The 19,238-nt window shown below is 39.4% G+C and overlaps 1 protein-coding gene across 14 annotated transcripts in view; it reads left to right on the top strand.

Moving 5' to 3' along the window:
- The first annotated feature begins 2,450 nt into the window (after positions 1-2,450).
- CEP78 (centrosomal protein 78) overlaps positions 2,451-19,238 on the top strand; it is a 38,719-nt gene continuing 21,931 nt past the window's right edge. For 8 of the 14 annotated variants that reach the window (XM_078349317.1, XM_078349306.1, XM_078349292.1 and 5 more), the window contains exons 1-8: positions 2,451-2,982; positions 6,358-6,530; positions 6,626-6,698; positions 7,759-7,862; positions 9,522-9,696; positions 15,241-15,354; positions 16,765-16,829; positions 17,236-17,347. In XM_078349317.1, the coding sequence (XP_078205443.1) occupies positions 2,730-2,982; positions 6,358-6,530; positions 6,626-6,698; positions 7,759-7,862; positions 9,522-9,696; positions 15,241-15,354; positions 16,765-16,829; positions 17,236-17,347 (1,069 nt within the window). In that variant the 5' untranslated portion in view covers positions 2,451-2,729. Of the gene's footprint in view, positions 2,983-6,357; positions 6,531-6,625; positions 6,699-7,758; positions 7,863-9,521; positions 9,697-15,240; positions 15,355-16,764; positions 16,830-17,235; positions 17,348-18,736; positions 18,755-19,238 lie in introns of all 14 variants that reach the window. The other 6 variants (XM_035304300.3, XM_078349298.1, XM_017972725.4 and 3 more) reach the window with 1 other exon arrangement.

Here is a 19,238-nt window from a genome sequence, read left to right as displayed (position 1 = left end):
CAGGCTTTCTAGGGAAGGTGCCCCAAACCAAGGCTGGGAAAAGAATGGAAGTTAACCCACTAAATAAAGAAGCAGTCTATGGAAAGACCCAGATAGCAATAATAGGACATCAGAAACTTCAAGCAATTCTGTGTGTCTAGAGAAGACATGTAAGGAAGAATATAGCAAGGAGAGAGAGAACAGAGGTAGTCAAATTATTAAGGAACCTGTATGTCAAGCTACAAAATATAGATCTGATCTGACAGCAATGAGAAATCTTGGCTTTCTAGGGGGCAATTTGATGGAGGAAGAGAACTATCTGTATTAGAAGTCATCTGCCTAAGGTGGATAAGTTAAGGCTGAGCAGAATACAAGAATACCCAGAGAAACTATAATATGTCAGAATGGGTGAAAGCTGAGAGGAGAAACCTGAAGAACAGCAACATTTAGAATGGGTAAGCAAGAGAAGCCAAAGAATGAGACTAAGAAGAAGAAATTCCAGAGGTAAAGAAAAAAAAAATCAGGTGGCTTCATGGGAAAACAGGGAGGAGGGAGTTTTAAGGAGGTAACAGACACTAACTACATTAATTGATGCTGGAGACTAGAAAGAAAATGGACATAGAAACAAAGAAACCATAGCTAAGGCCAGGCGCAGTGGCTCATGCCTATAATTCCAGCACTTTGGGAGGCTGAGGTGGGCGGATCATCTGCGGTTGAGAGCTCGAGACCAGCCTGACCAACATGGAGAAACCCGGTCTCTACTAAAAATACAAAATTAGCCAGGCATGGTGGCACATGCCTGTAATCCCAGCTACTCAGGAGGCTGAGGCAGGAGAATCACTTGAAATTGGGAGGCAGAGGTTGCAGTGAGCCAAGATCACACTATTGCACTCCACAGTGGGCAACAAGCGAGAAATTGTCTCAAAAAAAAAAGTTATAGTTACAGTTGGAAACAATTTAAATTTCCATCAACAGAAAAATAGACGCATTATTGTATGTTTCTACATGGAAATTCTATATACAACAAGGAAAATAAATGAATAGCTCTATATGTCAACATGGATGAACCTAGTAAAGGTAACAATAAAGTAAGAAAAGAAAACATAGAATGTTATATACTTACTTACATATATAGCAGAAGTATTAAGACATACATTGGAATGATGAATACCAAGTTCAAAAGAGCAGTTATCTCAGGGTCAGTTAAAGAGTAGTTGTGATTGGGAGGGTGGTTACACAAGGCTCCTCAACAGGAATGGTAATGTTTCATTTCTTAAGCTGGTTTATGAATATACAAGTGTTTACTATATTATGATTTGAGCATGTCGCACATAAAAATCACTGGTGACCATATCTCCATAATTTTAGAGGCACGTGCATGTGTGGGTGTGTTGGTAGTAAGTTAGGGTATCCAGAATGCAGTGGGTGGAAGAGGAATCCAATAAACACAATGTCTACCAGAGGACTATCATTGTTCTAATAATTGGATACAAATAGAGGGAGGGGTCCATTATCTAGATACTTCCACTTAACTTTCCTTTCCCTCAGTTTCCTCTATTGTAAACTAGAATGTAATAGTATATTCCTTGAGGAGATGTTAGGAGAATGAAATGAAATTTCATACTTAAACAGTGCTTAAAATAATCCCGAGGACATTATTTCAAGTAAGTACTAGTTATCAGGGAGTTAGCCAACATCATCAGTACAAAACAAACTGATTCACGCAAACACAATGAAGTCCTGAATTCATGAAACACTCTTCAATTTGCCAGGAACAGTGTGAGATATGCAAAAACTACGGAAATTAAGGCTTTTTTGTAGACATTAACACAGACACAAAAGATTCAATGGACGGCAGTTCACGTTCAATCAGCAATTGCTACATTCCTTGAGTGCAGTCTCTGTGCTGGTTGGATGCTGCGAGCAGACACATTCCTCAGATGTTTAAATTATTTTTTAAAAGTGTGTTGTTATATCCGTATTTCACTTTTCTTTCTTTCTTTCTTTTTTTTTTTAGATGGAGGTTCACTTTTGTAGCCAGGCCGGAGTGCAGTAGCGTTTGCGCTACTGCAGCTCACTGCAGCCTCCGCCTCCCGGGTTCAAGCGATTCTCCTGCCTCAGCCTCCCGAGTAGCTGGGATTACAGGGCACGCCACTATGCCCGTCTAACGTTTCTATTTTCAGTAGAAACAGGTTTCACCACGTCAGCCATGCTGGTCTCGAAGTCCTGGCCTCGTGATCCGCCCGCCTTGGCCTCCCAAAGTGCTGGGATTACAGGCGTGAGCCACCGCGCCCTACAACACATTTTGCTTTTATTCGGATCGATCGGTAAACTTTCACAAACCCTCAAACTCACTCGACCACCATCTCAGGTCCCAGCCAGCTCACCCGTCCTCAGGAGGCGGGGCCTGCGTGCAGACGCACAGCGAGCGCGTTGACGTCTTCGTGCACCGCCTCGCGGCACCGCCCACCGGCTTGAAACCCGGCGCCTCAGAGGACTATGCTGCGGGCGCCAACCGCCAGGGCCTCTGGGCGGGAGGCAGTGCGGTAGCCGGGAGTTGAGGGAACGGCCTAGCCTGGAGCTCCGACCTTGCGTCTTCCGACCTAACAACTCCGGCTTCTGAGCCTGGTGTGGGGCCGCCGCCTCCGCCTGGCCGTGGAGGCCGGAGCGGCCGGGCGGAGACCTCGGACTCCTGGGTGGGCGCGGGCGGCGTCTCTGCTGCGGGCATCCCCCGAGGCCGCGCTCGGGCCATGATCGACTCGGTGAAGCTGCGCCGCGACAGCGCGGCGGACTTTTTCTCACACTACGAATACCTTTGCGCGCTGCAGGACTCGGTGCCGCTGCCCGCCTTGCGCGCCTGCCTCCGGGAGGGCGTGCTGGACTTCAACGCAGATCGCCTCCGCGGGGTGGACTGGGCGCCTCTGTTGAGCACCCTCAAGATCAATAAAGACCTGCCCTTGATCTCCATCAAGAGCTACTTCCAGCCTTGGCTGGGGGACACAGGTTTGTAGTTCCCGCCTCCAGGGCCCCTCAGTCCGTGCGGCGAAGCGGGTTTTTAGGTGGGTGGTGTCCAGTGCTGGGGTATGTGTGCAAAGGACTGGGTGTGTGGCCTGGACACTCACGAGCTAGGTGAGTCGCTTAAGGTCTCTAGGGCCTCAGCGTGCTCATCCGTAACATGAACTTAATAAAGAGACCTGGGTATGTGCCTATTGCTAGGATTCCCTGCGCTGCTGATGCCTGCAGAGCTCTTAGCACAGTTTGGGACGTCATTAAACATTGGACAGATGTTACCTATTTTATTGAATGACCTTAATTTGCCTGATAGAGAACTAAGCAGGTAGGAAGTTAATACATGTCAGCCTTTGTCTTTTTTTTTTTTTTTAAGATCTGTGTCACTGTCGCCCGGGCTGGAGTGCAGTGACAGGATCGTGGCTCATTGCAACCTCCGCCTCCCAGGTTCAAGCGATTCTCCTACCCCAGCCTCCCTGGTAGCTGGGACTACAGGCACGCACCACCACTCCCGGCTAATTTTTGTGTTTTTATTAGAGACGAGATTTCACCATGTTGGTCAGGCTGGTCTCAAACTCCTGACCTCGGGGGGTCCGCTTTCCTCGGCCTCCCAAAGTGCTGGAATTACAGGCGTGAGCCACCGTGCCCGGCCTGTCTTCATTTTTTAAGGTGTATATAAGAAATGTGTAAAGTGCTTTACAAATACAAGCCATTTATAAATGTAAGGTGGTATAATTAGGGATCCAGATTCTTTGATTATTCGGAAAATATGTTAGGTCAACCATGATATATAATAAAATGCTGTTATTCCATCGAGCACTTAGCAATTTTTACATAATGGAGGCAGCTTCCTATAGAAGCTAGCTAGTAGGTAACAGGAGGGAACAGTTTATGCAAAAGTTTTGGAAGTAGGAGAGAGTATGGCAAGCTGAGGCACAGGACCGGAATATAAGGTTGGAGAAAGAGCAAAGAGAGTTGAAGCTGGAAACCTCGTGGGGGCCAAACAGGGAGGGTCTTTGTCCTATCACGGAGTTGGATGTTTATCCTGAAGGTTTTGGGAAACCATTTTAGGATGATGAGATGGAATTTCTATAGGAGCTCACTTTAGCCTCCATACGGAAGGCAAATTAAAATTGGAAGGAGAATAAATTGTTGTAATCCAATGGCCCAAATTAAGGTACAGAAAAGAAGGGCTGGGGCCGGGCACTGTGGCTCATGCCTGTACTCTCAACACTTTGGGAGGCCAAGGCAGGTGGATCACCTGAGGTCAGGAGTTTGAGACCAGCCTGACAACATGGTGAAACCCCATTTCTACTAAAAATGCAAAAAAAAAAAATTAGCTGGACGTGGTAGTAGGTGCCTGTAATCCGAGCTACTTAGGAGGCTGAGGCAGGAGAATCGCTTGAACTCAGGAAGTAGAGGTTGCAGTGAGCCTAGATTGTGCCATTGCACTTTAGCCTGGGCAACAACAGCGAAACTCCATCTCAAGAAAAAAAGAAAAGAAGGGCCAGATTTCAGGTATCTAAGAGAAGGTAGGGGCCTGGTGACCAGTTAGAAGAGGAGGGCAGCAAATGTGGGTGACAGTTTACAGCAGCATCTGTAAGTGAAACACAGCAGCATCTTTCCATGACACACAGCTGAGCTGAATGAGATTGGGGGTGGGAAGAGGATCTCAGTTTGTCTTTAATGTTTTAAGAGGGGCCTGTGGGGCATCCAAATGTGTCTGCTAGGCAGATCTGGACCCAAGATACAGGCTTTGTGGGAGGACAGGTATTAGAAAACATGGGAGGGACCTAGATTACCCACAAAGAAGATGCAGATAATCGTAGGTCTGAAAGGTGTTTTTTAAATGGATGTGGATGTGAATATGTTTGTAAACTGAGAGAAAGATGGAGGATGTGTGATATAGGAGAGGAAATGATTGTTGATATATTTAAAAACAACCTGACCACTTTGTCTTGTGCCTAGCCCTTTTCTAGGTTCTGGGGTTAGCACCATCTCTTCTACAAGTACAGTTCAATACATATACTTCTGAAAATAAGTTAGGTTATTCTCTACATCTCATTCAGCTGTAGGAACTGTTCTTTACCTCTGAAGGGATTTTACTTAACCTAAATAATAACAGGAACCAGGCCAGGTACGGTGGCTCACACCAGTAATCCCAACACTTTGGGAGGCCAGGAGTTTGTGACTGATCTCACAACACAGTGAGACCCCTGTCTCTACAAAAGGTAAAAAACATTAGCTGGATGTGGTGGATCTCTTGAGCCCGGGAGGTTAAGGCTACAGTGAGCCATGATTGTGACCTGTACTCCAGCCTGGGTGACAGAATGAGATCCTGTCCATGACACACACACACACACACACACACACACACACACCCCAAAAGAAGTTAAAGATGGGAGAGACCTTAGAGTCAAGGCTAGCCTACTAGATCTTGCCTATTATTTTTCACTGAATGTAAGAAAAATGTATTATAGACCATTTCTCTTCAGATATTCTTCACTGAACCTTCTTTATCTCTTGCATCTGGTTGGTCTAGTTTGTAGACTTTAACATTGTTAAAAGGATTGCTGTGCCTCCTTAATTACATTTTACCTGGACGATTGCAGAAGCTCCTAGCTAGTTTTGCTGCCCCTCAGTTCATCTGCTTTCTTTGGTTCAAGTGATCTTTCTAAAAAGAAAAGATATGCTTAAAGTGGCATGCCCACACAGGACCAGTGTGTATTAGTTTCACAGCTTGTGTTCTGCACAGAGGCACTGAAATCCCAGCTGTGTTCTGTCAAATCTCCTGGGGTTAGTTCATCTTGAGGAAGAGGAGCTTTTTCTCATTTCCTTGATCTCTTTTGTCCTCCAGTAGTGAGGTACATTTTTCTAACCTGCTAGGGGTACCCTTAATGTGTCAGTGGTAGCCCTGGTCTTCATCACCTGTGAGGTAATAGCCAACTCTGCCAGGCTTGCTTCTGCCTGCCTCTGTATGTTTGACTCTTCCTGCTAAACCTCTGGGCTTTAGTCATCTCTACCTGCAGTTTTCCAGTGCCCGGCAGGTGTCAGGTTTAGATGCCTTTGCTCATGCTGCTCCCTCTGGTTAGTGCAGCAACCACTCTGACCCCATGTTGTCATTCTCATCTTTCTAGATTCAGCTTCAGGGTTATCTTGAATCCATCCCTTCAGTGCAACTTCTTTGCTTCCATAAGAACCTCTATGTACGTAGTTTGTGTGTATCTCATGTGGCTTGAGTTTACATGTGTCTGTCATTAAGAGGACTTTAAGGACATGGGTCATTTCTATATCTTAGCATAGAGAAGATGTTTTTGAATAATAAATTGTAGGATTGAAGTCACTAATTTTCCTTTATGTTTGTTTTAGGTTCTGACATAAATAAAGTTTGCAGAAGTCGTGTTCCTGTGATAAGATGCAAAGATGTGAGCTTTCAGTTGTGTAAAGCTCTTAAAGGCTGTTTAAGTATATCAAGTGTGCTAAAGAACCTGGAGCTAAATGGACTGATTCTGAGAGAGAGGGATTTAACTATTTTAGCAAAGGTAAGTGTTCTCTAATTTGGCCTGTAGACATTTGATAGTTGCTTTTGGAGGAAAAAAACCTCAGTAACATTTTTAACTTTTCTCCCTCATTAAAGGGATTGAATAAATCGGCTTCTTTGGTGCACCTGTCTCTTGCAAATTGTCCAATTGGAGATGGAGGTTTAGAAGGTGAGTTTAAATCTCATTTCACTCTTGTCCTATCAGGCTGGTTTCATCTTTCCCTACATGCCTTGCTAATTCCCATCTGTACCTTTCTCTTACTACTGCCTCATGTGCTTGTTCAAACCTTGGTCCAGTCTCAAGTCTACCATTAAAGCTTGGCATGCTGAATATAATCTGAACTAACTTTACTTAAGTTTGTGTTAAACCACAGACCACACAAATACATACCATCTGGTATTCTCTGCTTTTTGTGTTTGTTCACTGTTTAGGGATTTTCTTCAGGAAATATTTATGGGGAGGAAATAGCAAGATATAAAGAGAAAAATCATTATTTTAAATAGTTAAAACATATATACAATCAACTTTAATGTACTGTGATATGTTCCAAAATAGAAAATATAAGCAAAGTGCTATATAGGAGCATATAAAAGACTGGCAAACTCAGGGGGGAAGGGGGTGGGGGTCATGAAAATAATCACAGAAGGTGACTATTGGTTGGGATCCTGAAGTCTTGATTTGTGTTCATTGTGTAGAATAGTGGTCTGGAGGGGTAAGGAAGCCTGTATTTCAGTTTGAGGGAGCAGAGAGTTTGAAGTCCTCTGTCTTCTATTCTAGCATGTTAGATGCTCAAGTATAGCACCTAATAAATTCTGTGTTTGTAGTTGACACCAAATTGTTAATTGATAACATATTGAGGTCTGCTGTTGGAAATGAAAATAGGAAGAGTTTTATGTTTTTTATGTTTTTCTTTCAGATGTCTCAAAACATACACAGAACTGCACTGTGTGGTTGAGAGTAAGGTGGCAATATTCAGGCTATTCAATTTTAGCATCTCAGTCGAATTGAACTATTGCTATAGAATGGAGTAGCTCTTTGTTACTGACACATTTTATGGTACATAGAATGTACCAATCTGTCAGTTTCTTTGGTAGATTGTAATAGTGATTTTAAGACTGCACCTATAAACTAGAAAAGATACAAGATGAGCAAATAAATCAAGATTGACTGGATTGTATAGACTCTTCATCTTATTCTATGTGTGTGTGTTTTTTTTTTTTCATTTTAGTTATTTGTCAAGGTATAAAGAGCTCTATCACTCTTAAGACAGTTAACTTCACAGGATGTAATCTGACATGGCAGGGAGCAGATCATATGGCCAAGATCTTAAAGGTAACTTTATGTTCCAACTTTCATGAAAGTGTGTTATATGATTGCCACACATTAATATTTTGTTACAAGACAGCAGTTATTTTTGTCTTTTGATACATATGAGGATTGCAGCTTTGTTTAAAGAATGTGACCAATTTTCAGCCTTGGATTCTACCATTTAGTAAAGGTAGTATGCTTAATCTTAGAAATAGGAGACTTAAAATATAATAATGTTTTTCTGTAAATATGGTTTGTAAAACAGTAATTTTAAAGGTGCCTTAACAACTTTATAGTGGTTATAACTACTATATTTAGGATAAAATTACATACTAATTTGACATGAAGCCTTTTTTAGTAATTTGATGGTACAGATCAAGGGTCGTCAAACTGTGGCCTGTGGACCAAATCTAGCCTATCACCTATTTTTGTAAATAAAGTTTTTGAAACATAGTCATGCCCATTTGTTTACATACTAACTATTGCTACTTCCACCCTACACTAGGAGAGTTGAGTAGTTGCAAAAAAAACTGTATGACCCACAAAGCTGAAAATGTTTATTTTGGGGCCTTTACAGTGAAAGCCCACTCTCTATGGGATAGATAATGGTTAAGAATGTGGATTCTGAAGCCGGATGGCCTAGTTTAAAACCCAGGCTCTCTCCCATTTAATAACTTGTGACCATGGGCAAATTACTTAACCTCTCTGTGCCTCAGTTTTCTCATCCATCAAATGTGTATAATAAATAAGAAAACCTACTGTCTCTATCATTCTGAGGATTTATTGAACTTATGTATATAAAATAGTGCCTGGCTATCTTAAGTGTTTGCTGTTATTTCCTCTTATTGCTTTTATACAGTTATTCTGAATAGAAAATGGCACAATTTTCATTTGACAGAGTCAATAGGAGCTTTAAATCTTTTGTTGTTTTAGAATGTAATAAGATTTTTTTTTTCTGTTAAAATCAGTATTCCCTGTTACCAAAATTTACTTTATGGATATAGAGAATCGATTATGCCTTTAAGATAACACCTGTGGTTTAAATTCAACCCACCAATTTCTTAAGGCATATCAACCTGGCTTTGTATATTCCAGGCCTCTAAATTTGGTGTGTAAAAGCTTAGAAATATGTGAGATCCCTTAGGTTAAGAGAAGAAAATATTAACCTCTATATTTGTTTTTATATCATTTAAAAAATCTTTTGTTTCTGTTTGGCTTATAATATACATAAAATATGTATATTGAACTCCTTGTTTATAGTTTATTAATACATAACATACATGTTAAATGTTTACTTGCAGGATGGCCCGTCAAGTGTTTAGAGACCACTAGAGAACAGAATGATATAACTTAGAGGCTTAGCAATGATAGAATTTAGAACCAGTACCATCACTTGGCATAAAGCAAATAAAATTATTAGAAGTTAATTGAGTTATCAGTTTACATAAAGTAATCAGTAACAGGTTATTAGTGGTTAGGGTCACAAAACTAGTCAGTGGCAGACCAGGGTCTGGGACACTGGACTCCTTAATCAAAATCAATTTCATCAGTCTCTCAGATTAACCCTCCTGGCATAGGTACTTGGTTTGTGTGTAAAGCTCTGATGTAATCAGCTGTATTTAGTTCCTTTCAGTGTTCCTGTTTATCCAAGTGTATTAATTTCATCTTATTAAATCTTTGAAGTATCAGACTATGAGAAGGCATGAAGAAACCTGGGCTGAGAGTCTTCGCTATAGGAGACCTGATCTTGACTGTATGGCTGGCTTACGGCGCATCACCTTGAATTGCAACATACTCATTGGTGACCTAGGTGCGAGTGCTTTTGCAGACTCTCTCAGTGAGGATTTATGGCTGAGAGGTAAGTTAAATGAAAATATTGAATTTTTTGATATTAAATATGCTTAACTCTTGGCACAATAATGTTGTCTTAAGGTTTTTAAAAAGCCTCCTTTTTTCTAATAGGTTTTATTTTCCTTTTAAGCCTTTATAAAAGTTACATGTATTTTTTTTATACAAAATACCATGTAACCAAAAAAAAATTACTGCCCATGAACTCAATGCCTAGAGATAAACTATTCATTTTGGTGTATATACGTTCAGTATTTTTTTTCCCTGCAGATATATTTGTGTGCTTAGAGTTACAAGAACAGAACTGTAGTGCACTTACTATTTTGTAACTCTGCTTTTTTCATTTAATGATGTATCATGTCATACTCTATTACACTGACGCATAATAGTTTAATTCCCTACTATTTGATATTTAGACAGTTTGTGCTTTTCCCCTATTATAAACAACTCTGTGGTAAACTCCTTATGCATACATCTCTGTGTCCATTGAACTTACTTTTTTTTTTTTTTTTAAAACAGGGTCGGGCTGGGCGTGGTGGCTCATGCCTGTAATCCCAGCACTTTGGGAGGCCGAGGCGGGTGGATCACGAGGTCAAGAGATCGAGACCATCCTGGTCAACATGGTGAAACCCCGTCTCTACTAAAAATACAAAAAATTAGCTGGGCATTGTGGCGCATGCCTGTAATCCCAGCTACTCAGGAGGCTGAGGCAGGAGAAAATTGCCGAACCCAGGAGGCAGAGGTTGCGATGAGCCGAGATCGCACCATTGCACTTCAGTCTGGGTAACAAGAACGAAACTCTGTCTCAAAGGAAAAAAAAAAAAAAAAATACAGGGTCTTGCTCTGTTGCCCAGGCTGGAGTTCAGTGGTGTAATCATAGCTCACTGTAGCCTTAAACTCTTGCTCAAGTATCCTCCCACTTCACCCTCCTGAGTAGCTGGGACTACAGGTGCACACCACCATGCCTGGCTAATTTTTTGTATTTTTGTAGAGACAGGGTCTTGCTGTGTTGCCCAGGCTGGTCTCAAACTCCTGGGCTCAAACAATCCTCTTGCCTTGGCCTCCCAAAATGCTGGGATTATAGGCACAATCCACTGTGCCCCGCCTGAAGTTAATTCTGTAGGATAAATTACTAAAGTTGAGTAACTCAGTATAATAGATCTCTTAAAAACTTTTGATACATGTTACCAAATTGCCTTCCAGAAATGCTGTGCCATATAGTCTCATAAATACTGGATTGTGTCTGTTTTAAAACCTTAAACTTTACAAAAGTTTACCTTTTGTAAACTTTTTTTCTTTTTTAATGCAAATGGGATTGCTCTCTGAATTTTACAATTTTTTTCACTTATTATAGCATATCTTAAATCAATAAATTTACATTTACCCTACAATTTTTAATGCCTGTTCAGAGTTCCATTATGTTAATATGCCATAGTACACTTAGCTTATCTATTCCTTTAAGATATATAAGCTGAGGTCCAAAGTGGCTCCCGCCAGAGCTCATGGCGCTCGCGAAGGCGAGGTCATCAGTTCAAGGCTAACCTGAGCAACCTCATAAGCTCAAACTGATTGGCAAAAAAAAAAAAAGATATATAAGCTATTTCCAATTTTTCATTGTTATAAACAGTACTTTGATACATGTCCTTACCCATGTCTCTTATTATTTCCTTTTGGTAAATTCTTAGGACAGTTGCTGTGTTAACAGAGCCTACACATTTTAAAGGTTTTTTTTTTTTTTTTTGGAGGAAGGCAGGAAGGGAGGGAAGGAGGAAGGGAGGGAGGAAGGAAGGGAGGAAGGGCGGAGGGAGGGAGGAAGGAAATCAAGCAATGAGAGAGACATTGCTGACCTGGATCTAGAGGTTTACAAGTTGATTTCTTTTTTTTTTTTTTTTCTTTTTTTGAGAGAAGGAAAGAAAAAAAAAATGAGTAAAGGAGAGGAAGAAAGAGGAAGAGAAAGAGGGAGGGTGAACAGAAATATTGCTTTATTCTGAAAAAAAAAATGGGTATTAATAATGGCCAATCAATGTTTCATTTAAACCTATATGAGTAGGTGTGATGTGGTATTGACAAGAATGTATATTTTGTGTATTTGTAGTGGAGAGCTCTATAAATATTTATTAACTTTACTTGTTTCGGATCTGAGTTCGAGTCCTTGATATCCTTATTAATTTTCTGTCTTATTGAATCTAAGTCTCTACGTATCTGGGTGTTAGGATCGTTAGCTCTTGTTGTTGCATTGATCCTTTTACCACTATATCTTTGTTGCTTTAAAATCTATTTTATCCGATACGAGAATTGCAACTCCTGCTTTTTATTTATTTATTTATTTATTTATTTTTGCTCTCCATTTTGTTGGTAAATCTTTCTCCATCCCTTTGTTTTGGGTCTTTGTGTATCCTTGCATGTGAAACAGGTCTGGATGTAACATGCCGTTGGGTTTTGACTGTGTCTTTTGATTGGGGGATTTAGTCGATTTAAATTTAGGATTACTGCCATTTGATGTTAACTGGCTGTTTTATCCATTCGTTGATGTAAATTCTTCTTTATGTTGGTGCTCTTTACTTTTTGGTATATTTTTCGAAAGGCTAATACTGGTTGTTTCTTTCTGTGTGTAATGCTTCTTTCAGAAGCTCTTGTAAAGCAGGCCTGGTGGTAATAAAATCTCTGAGTTCTTGCTTGTTCATAAAAGATTTTATTTTTCCTTCAGTTGTGAAGCTTAGTTTGGCTGGATATGAAATTTCTGGGCTGAAGGTTCTGTTCTTTGAGGATGTTGAATATTGGCCCCCACTCTCTTCTGGCTTGTAGAGTTTCTGCTGAGAGATCTGCTGTAAGTCTGATAGGCTTCCCTTTGTGGGTAACCTGACCTTTCTCTCTGGCTGCCCTTAGTATTTTCTCCTTCGTTTCAACCCTGGTGAATCTAACGATTATGTGCCTTGGGGTTGCTCTTCTTGAGGAATATCTTTGTGGTGTTCTCTGTATTACCTGGGGTTGAATATCAACCTGCTTTGCTAGTTTAGGAAAATTTTCCTGAATAATATCCTGATGGGTATTTTCCAGCTTGGATTCATTCTCTCCGTCACATTCAGGTACACCTATCAAACGTAAATTTGGTCTTTTCACATAGTCCCACATTTCTTGGAGACTTTGCTCATTCCTTTTTATCCTTTTTTCTCTAATCTCGTCTTCTTGTTTTATTTCATTAAGTTGGACTTTGACCTCTGATATCCTTTCTTCTGCTTGAACAATTCGAGTGTTTAAACCTGTGCATACTTCTCGGAGTTCCTGTATTGTATTCTTCAGTTCCATTAATTCACTTATATTCCTCTCTAAGTTGTCTATTCTCAATAGGATTTTGTCAAACCTCTTTTCAAAGTTCTTAGTTTCTTTATGTTGGGCAACAACATGTTCTTTTAACTCACAGAAGTTTCTTATTATCCATTCCTTGAAGAGTGATTATGTCATTGGGATGCGCTCGTTCTCCATCAAGCCTTGTTCCATTGTTGATGTGGAACTGTGATCATCTTTAGAGGGAGAGGCGTTCTGACTTTGAGTATTCTCAGCCTTTTTATGCTGGTTTCTTCCCATCATTGTATATTTATCCTCCTGTCGTCTTTGAAATTACCTACTTTCAGATTAGGTCTCTTGAGTGGACGTCCAAGTTGTTAGTTCCCAGGGCCAGAACAGCGGCATTAAGATTGATGGTGCTTTTCTGCCCAGGATTCTCCTGTCTGGCTTCCTTCTTGTGTTCATAATAGGCGACTCTGCCTTCCGGGGACTCCAAACCTCGGTCAGAAGGGGAACCAGTCTTGTTTACTCTGCGCCGAGAGCTGCCGCGCCGAGGTGCCATCACAACCACTGCGCCGGCCTCAGGAGTCGTGCTGGGGACCCGTGTGGGTCCTCCAAACCTCGATCAGAAGGGGAGCCAGCCCTGTTTACTCTGCTCCGAGAGCTGCCACGCTGAGGTGCCGGAGAAACCGCTGCGCCTGCCACAAGAGTCGCGCTGGCGACCCGTCTGGCTCCTCCACTGGGGTTCTTCTGCTCCGTGAGTGACCAGAATTTGTCTGAAAGTGTGGCATCCTCTGGTTCTCTGCGCTTTCGCTGAGAGCTGCAATCCCGAGATGTTAGCGATTGGCCATCTTGGATCGTTCTCCTCGTTTTTTGTTTTAAATGTGACCTTCACCAATCTGATAGCATAATCACATTTAATTGTTGTAGTTTATATTCATTTGATTTACTAGTGAGATTTACTAGCTATTTTTATTAATTTGACTAGTTGGATAATTATATCCTATGCTCATTCTTTGGCAGTAAGAATTTGTAAAGGTTGTACCATATTCTATCAGTTCCATGTATCTGACTTATTTCTGTGTCTTTTGGTGTCTTAGGGCTTCATGGTATATTCTCTGATATTCTGTTACAGAAGCATATAACAGAATTCTATTCTGGGTGACTTAAAGAGAAGACATTTATTTCTCACAGTTCTGGAGACTGGCAAGTCCAGAATCCAGCTGCCAGTAGACAGGTGTGAGGTGAGGGCATTCTTCCTAGCTTATGGAAGGCTTTTGTATCCTGAAATGGTGGCGAGAGGGAGCTCTAGTATCTTTTTTTTCTTAGAAGGACACTAATCCCATGATGAGGGCTCTACTCTCGAGACCTCAACTGAACCTAATTATCTCTCAAAGGCCCCACTTCCTAATACTACCCTGTTTGGGATTAGGGTTTTAATTTATATTTTGGGGAATACAAGCATGTAGTCCATAACATGATAACATGGGGTTTTGAAACACTTCAATTATTTGAATGTAATGGTATACATGGTGCTTTTGCTCTGATGTAATCTTTTTTTATACCTGTACTTTTGTGATAATCCTTTTGGGTTTAAATGAGTAGATTGTTTAACCTCAGTGTTACTAGTATTTATGAGCATTTGTTTAGTTCTTTGACTTTTTATTTGAGGGAGAGTTCATGACCATCATTTTTTCCTGATAGGTTTTTAGTGTGTAATCTCTATTCACACATTCTTTGGATTCATTATTTCTATCCCCATAGTGTTCTTTCTTTGTTATTTTTATTCTAAAACTAACAGTTTTTACATTTTTCTATTTTCTTTTCCCTTTTTAATGTAATGTTTTGAGTCATTTCGAGTTTGAATTTGAATTTGAAGATTAATCTAATGCAATTTCTGAGTTCCACCCAGAACTCAGAAATTTTTTGCCTATGAGGTTTATACTGTCACTAGCATCCTTCCTAATTGTGAACAGATATTCTGTGATGTTTTATATAGAGCTGTTTTTCAGCTCCGTAATTGTAAAATGTGTTGGATAATTTATTGGTACTCAAGGGAAGATAATCATGGCACATCCAAGAAGAGGGTTTCTTTTTTGGACTATGTGTGTGCATATGCTTTTCTATTTTCATTTTGTCAATACCCAAGATTAAAAACTGGCCATGAGTAGTCTTGGGCAGTAGTCTTCCAGGCATTAATAAATGGGAGTTGTCTTGTATGTTAAATCTGTATGGAATTAACAAGTGACCCTTTGTCTTTCATCGAAAGCTCTTGACCTGCAACAGTGCGGCCTTACCAATGAAGGAGCAAAGGCTTTGCTACAGGCCCTTGAAACCAACAGAACTCTGGTCATTCTGGATATAAGAAAAAATCCACTCATTGGTATGTCGCTACAATCTTGCACTTTTGTATGTTTTTAGTAGATATTTACTGATGAAAAGAGTTATACTTAAGTTGCTCTTGATTGCTACTCTGAATGGGAGTGAACCTAGATAATAAATTTGCTTCCACTAAATGTGTTATTTTCTTCTTGTGGAACTTCTGAATTCTTGGAAATAGTATTTCATTCATTTGTTGATTTAACAAGTAATTTTTGAATACTTTTATCTGCTCGATACTGGTTTAGGCACTAAACATATAGCAGTAAAAAGCCTAGCTCTCATAGAGCTTACATTCTAGTGGGGGAGTGATATCAGAGCTCAGATTGGTAATGTAATTTATATGGTAGGAAGTGCAAAAATACCTTAAGGTAAGAAAATAGATGGGGGCAGGTGGGGCTATATTAGATAGGTTCGTTAGGGGACAGCTTCACTAAAAAGTGACCTTTGAGCAGAGACCTGATTAAGAGAGGAACAAGCCATGGTAGATGCAGATAAGTACATTCCAGGATGAGGAAGCGATGAATATGTAGATACATAGGTGGCAGGGTGAATGGAGTATTTACAGAAAAGCAAGAGGGCCAAAGTGGTTGGAGCACTGAGTGTGAGGAAGAGCCTGGTATCCTATGAAGTCAGACAACTAGCCAGGGGCCCGATCTTGTAAGGTTTGAAAGTCACAGTAAGGACTTAGAGAATTCTAAATGAGATGAAAACCATGGGAGGATTTTGAGCTGGTAAGGGTTATTTTCCAAGTAGTAATTCAGACGACTTGGTGTGGAAAATAGACTTGTAGGCGCCTATAAGAGAGAGGGAGACCAGTTGGGAAACTCACACTGATCCAAGTTAGAGATGGCTGTGGCTTCGCTTAGGGTGGAAGGTTGGAGGTGGTAAAAAGTGGTTGAAGCAAGGTGCAGCTAACAAGACTTTTGGGATATAAAGGAAATAGTAATTTTTTTAAAAGTCTTAGATGATTTTGCATACAACTGGGTGGTACCATTTGTAGAGAAAAGGAGGCTGTGGAGAAGAGCAGCTTTGGGGAAGCATCATGACTTTGATTTGGGTATATTAGGTGCCTTTTAGGCATCTAAGTATCTAAGTATCTGGACGGGTGTCTAGGCTTTTGATTTCCTATGTAGAGGTATCTAAAGCTGCTTTAGTTCCAAAGCATTTAGATTTGATCTTTGCTGCTGCCAAAATAGTAGCTACTAGGCACAATATGTGTGTTGGCATACTTTATTTTGTTTTTGAGGAAGAAGTTCGAATACTGAAAGGAGGAAAAGTTATATAATTACGTTATATGGAATTTATATTTAATTTCATGGGAAAAGCAATAATTAGTTGGCTTTTGTTTTTAAATGGGAATAGCCACTCATTGTGAAACAATTACTGTAATTTCAATTTTATTTTACTTTAGATCATTCTATGATGAAAGCAGTTATCAAAAAAGTTCTCCAGAATGGAAGGAGTGCTAGATCAGAGGTATATCATGTTTTATTCCTCCAGAAAGAATTTATCTTTTATTGTTGTTTTTCTTCTGGGATCTCACTACTGTCTTGCCCAGCCTGGCCTCGAACTCTTGAGCTCAAGCAATGTCACCCCTTCCCAGCCTCCTGGGTAGCTAAGATTATTGGTATATACCACTGTGCCCAGTTTTTTGTCTGTTTTTAATAAAATGAAACTATTAAGGCACTTTTCTGCCATCTTAAATTTTCAGTCAAATCAAATGTCTTTTCTATTTTTGTAAATACCCTATGATTCTTTAATTTAGAGTCCCAGAATTGCTGATTGCAAACCTTTTATTAACTTAGAATATCTTAACAATTTCCATTTATGATCAAGCGCTCATGAATGACCTATAACTGAAATGGAGTATATTCTCTTCTAGTACCAGTGGATAACTTCTCCATCGGTGAAGGAACCATCCAAAACTGCGAAACAGAAAAAGAGAACTATAATTCTAGGAAGTGGTCACAAAGGAAAAGCTACTATTAGAATTGGTAACCTTTTCTGTCTTGGCTTTTTAATGCTACTAATGCTCTAGTGTGTTAAAATCTCTTCTCATCGTGTCCTATTGACAGTAACAACCAATATTGACTCCATGCATATTATGAGGGCTACAATTGTTCTGATAAGATTATGAGAATTTATGGAATGTAGAAATAGTAAATGAATCATTAGGAAAGTGATGCTAGTACTTCATTTTTTAAAATTACCCTTCTTTGTTTTTCATACAATATTCATCATTTTGGGTACGTTTTCTGATTGATGATTACTTTTGATACTTTGTAATTGAAATTTGGGATGCACTTTGATGACAGTGTAGCAGTGCTTTTGTATGATTTTTGTTGTTGTTGTTATAAATGAAGAATTACTCTTTCATATTATAGAAACAAAATTTTTCCCAGCTCCATTTTTTTCCCCCTTATTTCCTCCTCCTTCCTTGCAAACTCTTACCCAAAGTTGTTGAATCAGGTAATACCTTGCTTCTTTCGATGATGAAAAACCTTAAAATGTATGTAATCCTTATAAAACAATACTGCAGGTAAATTTATTACCCAGAGATAGAACATTTTAGACAAACATTCTCTAATTGTTTGAGATTTATTGTTTATTTAATCTGCCAAATAATATTTAGTCTAGAATTTTGAAATTATCTATAATTTTGTGACCAAGTGTAATGAAAAAAATCTTTATAAAACTTTAAAAAAAAAAGATTTTTAAAAAAATCTTTAAAAAACAGCTAATGGCATAAATTTCACATTCTCCTGAATATATAAATTTGGCATAATCTAGTTCTGATATTTTTGTATTGTTTTTAAAGAGTCTTTAAGTTTTGTTTTCTAGAACACATTATCTTTAGTCGTAAGTAGCCTTTTTTTAATGATAAGAATGAATGACAGTGGAATTAAGTTAAGCCAAATCTAATATGAAAGTGACCTTTTCTGGTTAGTAACTTTGAATTTTGAAAGAGTAAAACCAGGAACGCTAATACAGAGGAAACAAAATAAATTTTACATGTTTATAATCACAGAAAAAGGTTTGTGGTGACTTTAGTTACATACCCTGTACATTAAGATCACCGAACAATTAACACCAGGATAATCTTTTATTTAGATGTTACTTGAAATTTTTTAAAGATATAATTTGACTTAATATCACTGAACTATATGCTTAAAAATGGCTAAGATATAAAACAATATGACATAAAATATAAAACATATAAGAAATGTAATTTTAGTAGCTAGTAGTACATAATAGGAAATCATTGAGAATAAAAAACAAAATCTTTTTTCTTAGCATGATTAAAGAAATTGGAAATATGAAGTTTGCAAGCTCACTGAGGCATTTTAAGAGTAACTTTATTGCTTTTTTTGTATTTGCCTCAGTTATTTGGAGACATAGAGGTAAGCCAAATCAGTGTCTGGCTGTATATTTAATAGGTATCAGTGAGTATAGGGGTTATATAATTTATATAAATTATGTCACATTCATATTTCAGTTATTTGTGCAGATAGGAACTTTCACTATAATTTTTTCAACATCTCCTAATAAGATAAGTAAATTAGTTTGGTTTTAATTACAGTTTATATTTGCAGTTGGGTGCCGTGGCTCACATCTGTAATCCCAGCACTTTGGGAGGCCATGGCAGGCGTACTGCCTGAGCTCAGGAGTTTGAGACCAGCCTGGGTAACCCTTTCTCTACTAAAATACAGAAAATTAGCCAGCTGTGACAGCGTGCACCTGTGATCCCAGCTACTCAGGTGGCTGAGGCAGGAGAATTGCTTGAACCTGGAAGGCAGGGGTTGCAGTGAGCCAAGATTGTACCATTGCACCCCAGCCTGGGCGACGAAGCAAGACTCCATCTCCAAGAAAAACAAACAAACAAAT

Source organism: Callithrix jacchus, chromosome 1, assembly GCF_049354715.1.
Source record: "Callithrix jacchus isolate 240 chromosome 1, calJac240_pri, whole genome shotgun sequence".
Classification (NCBI taxonomy): domain Eukaryota; kingdom Metazoa; phylum Chordata; class Mammalia; order Primates; family Cebidae; genus Callithrix; species Callithrix jacchus.
Note: the sequence above shows the minus strand (reverse complement) of the source record. Positions and strands in the feature narration are given on the sequence as shown.